Here is a 2,988-nt window from a genome sequence, read left to right as displayed (position 1 = left end):
GTTGTTGTTGTTGTTTAGGATTAAATTGTGAAGGCTGCAAGTGAAATACGTGTGGAGAGAAATGTGATTGCTTTTTAAAAAAAAAATTAATTTGAGAAACCTAAACAAGTGGTTTTGTTTGGCATACATCTAACTAACATAAGTGAGATGCACAATTATTTGTTTTAGGTAAAGCCCGTAGTTGCTGCAAATGCAGATTATTGTCTAAATAAAGGCAAATCAATGGGTAATGGAAGAAGTACCCTGGATTTGTTTTATATGGAGTTTCATGCAAGTTTAAACTCGCAATCTTTTATAAAGAAGTGTACCTTGCTTTAAATGTATATTCAGTGACCAGGTCGTTAACTTCAACGACAATTTTATGCCAGTTGTCATCGTTTTGCTTCTGTTGTTTTAATTAGAGAGGCTACCGTGACAGATGAATTTCATATAGAAGGGTTCATCTGTACCTTGGTTTTTATTTCTTTTTGAATGCTTTATTTATTGGCTTTTTTTGTATTCTTTTGGTTTCCTTGATACATAAATATGATTTAACCAGATAAAACGCCCTATTTCCTATGGTCTAATTTATTATGGAAGTCATTGAAAGGTCCACTCATCTTTTATCACACGCCTTTGGCATCAATATCCAACTAATATAAGGTTTATGTAGAATCACTAAATAAGACCATTTAGATATTACAATCCAATATCTTTGTTATTTTGCAGCTGTCCTTGATGTTATTCTTAGCTGGAAAGCAAGAAGAAGCATGTCTTATGCGGTTAAACTGAGATATATTTTAAAAGTTGCTTCATCTGTAGTATGGGTGATAATATTGCCAGTGACATATGCTTACACCTGGGAAAATCCTACTGGACTTGCAAGGACTATCAAAGGCTGGCTTGGGAATGGTCAAAACCAACCATCTTTATATATTTTGGCTGTGGTGATATATCTGTCACCAAATATGCTTTCGGCTCTGCTATTTCTTTTTCCAGTTGTGCGAAGGTTTCTTGAAAGTTCACACTACAAGATAGTGATGCTCATGATGTGGTGGTCTCAGGTACTGTAAGCTTCTTGGTTGTAGTTGCTTATACAAGCTTTTTTTTTTATGAATTTGTATTTGTACTGGAAAGCAAAATCTATTCATTGCTTCTATGATTTTTTTCTTAACTATATGGAGACTTTTTTAGTGCTTTATTGTTAAAAGGAAAAAAAAAACTCCCGTAATGCTTATTATTTCTATACTTGCAGCCTTGTCTCTTCATAGGAAGGGGAATGCATGAAAGCTCTTTCTCACTTTTCATGTAAGGAAATGAAATTTTGGTTATATATTTTGTTGTACAGTAGCTACAGTTTCACATCTATGGCTAATTTGCCTTTCAGGTATACAATGTTTTGGGTGATTCTTATAGCGACGAAGCTGATATTTAGCTACTATATTGAGGTACATCAAATTTTCTGTTCATACTTGGGATGTTTACAGTTAATTTGACTATACTTGCAATGATTTGATTGTTTCTATGGGTTAAGAATGAATAGATTGCCTGATTGATTGGCATTCGCTCCAGCCTTCATACAATTTTTTTCCAAATTGTTAAAAAGTTATTCATTTGGTACAAGTGCTGAAGTCTGGTGGTATTCTACATGCCTAAGACATGCAGTTTTTAGATTTTTGGGTTCTAGAATGGAAATAAGATTTTATTTATTGTTTTATGTATTGTTTCTGTATAACCAATACATAGAAAGTTTTATGTAGTATTTAAGATCTATTAAAAATAATGAAGCAATTCCTCATAAAGTTTGATTTGCCTTTCACACTTTGATAACTTTTCCATTATCATGATTATGTTAGGTCACTCTTAATATGTGACATTTATGAGAACTTGTCCATTAGCATTATTAAGTTAGTTCACTCATAACATGTGACCTTTATGAGGAGTTGCATCAAGCGGATGAAGCCATGGAGTCTATTTCGCTAGAATGAAGAATATCTCAGTGGATGATAGTTCGGGCTATTCAGATCTACGAGTAAAGCAAATGACGAGAACGTCTAATCTTTCACTTGGGAACTTTTATGATTGTTTAAATACATTGATGTGGAACTTTTAAAGATGGAGACATTTCTTAAGTGCAATGTCTCGAGTTCCATCACAAATTTTTTGGTTAAGCTTGCTTATAGTGAACTCCTTTTGAATTTGTACGAAGACGGCTAAATCTAGGTTTGTTAGTTGAAAGTTTACAATATGTTAATTGTTGATGGTTTAGGCTATCACAAATTATGTTTGAGCCATAAACAATTGAAACATGGTAATTAAGTGTTATTATTAACTTGATGTTTTGCATGGTCACCGACTCTAGAACTCATTTGAGAGAAAGAACAACCTGATAGAACTAACTCTTGATTATTTGAGGTCCTCTTATGACGCGGGGCTTATGAGCTGAATCATGTGGTTCAACAATAGGAGAGCTGGTCCAATAGGGAGGCTAGACCAGTCGGTCAACTATTGACGGGAACTACCGCCCGCCCCTTCCCCCTTTCCCTTCTATCTACCTATTATAAATATGTTGCTTGCAGAGTTAGGGTTTATTCTTGGTCTTCCTGATTTGAATTTGTTGTCTCCAAGCGTTTCCCGCTGCTAGGGCTATATCTGATGACAAGTGGTGCTCCGACTGAATCCTGCTATGAGGTGTGACGATCTCAACCTTTCCTCCACTCACTCCTACGTCGGGTCGCCATCTCACAACCGACTCTTGACCCTCCAGTTTTTGGCATCCTCCCCCTCCCCACAATCTCCAGATGCTATTACTCAGCTTTGGCCGAATATTAATGTGTTATTGTGTTTTCATTTTTGTTTGAGTGGTGCTTGTAACCCTAGTTGTTTTTTGCTTAATGATATTTTCTTTTTTTATGGTTTTGACTAATTTTAGTATCATTTGGTATCAGAGCTAGTTTAACTCTAGTCATATCCTAGAGTTTCCTAGCATCTGCCTTACCCCTCGACTAA

The 2,988-nt window shown here is 35.3% G+C and overlaps 1 protein-coding gene across 1 annotated transcript; it reads left to right on the top strand.

Moving 5' to 3' along the window:
* Nucleotides 1-708: 708 nt before the first annotated feature.
* LOC110037262 (callose synthase 3-like) lies at nt 709-1,443 on the top strand (the record flags this gene model as incomplete). The annotated part of the gene is made up of 3 exons (XM_020741860.1): nt 709-1,043; nt 1,235-1,287; nt 1,367-1,443. Coding segments are annotated over 3 exons (465 nt in total), but the record flags the coding sequence as incomplete, so codon positions are not given.
* Between the last annotated feature and the right edge of the window lie 1,545 nt (nt 1,444-2,988).

The sequence above is a fragment of the Phalaenopsis equestris genome, unplaced genomic scaffold, assembly GCF_001263595.1.
Source record: "Phalaenopsis equestris unplaced genomic scaffold, ASM126359v1 Scaffold217600, whole genome shotgun sequence".
NCBI classification, from domain to species: Eukaryota; Viridiplantae; Streptophyta; class Magnoliopsida; order Asparagales; family Orchidaceae; genus Phalaenopsis; species Phalaenopsis equestris.
Note: the sequence above shows the minus strand (reverse complement) of the source record. Positions and strands in the feature narration are given on the sequence as shown.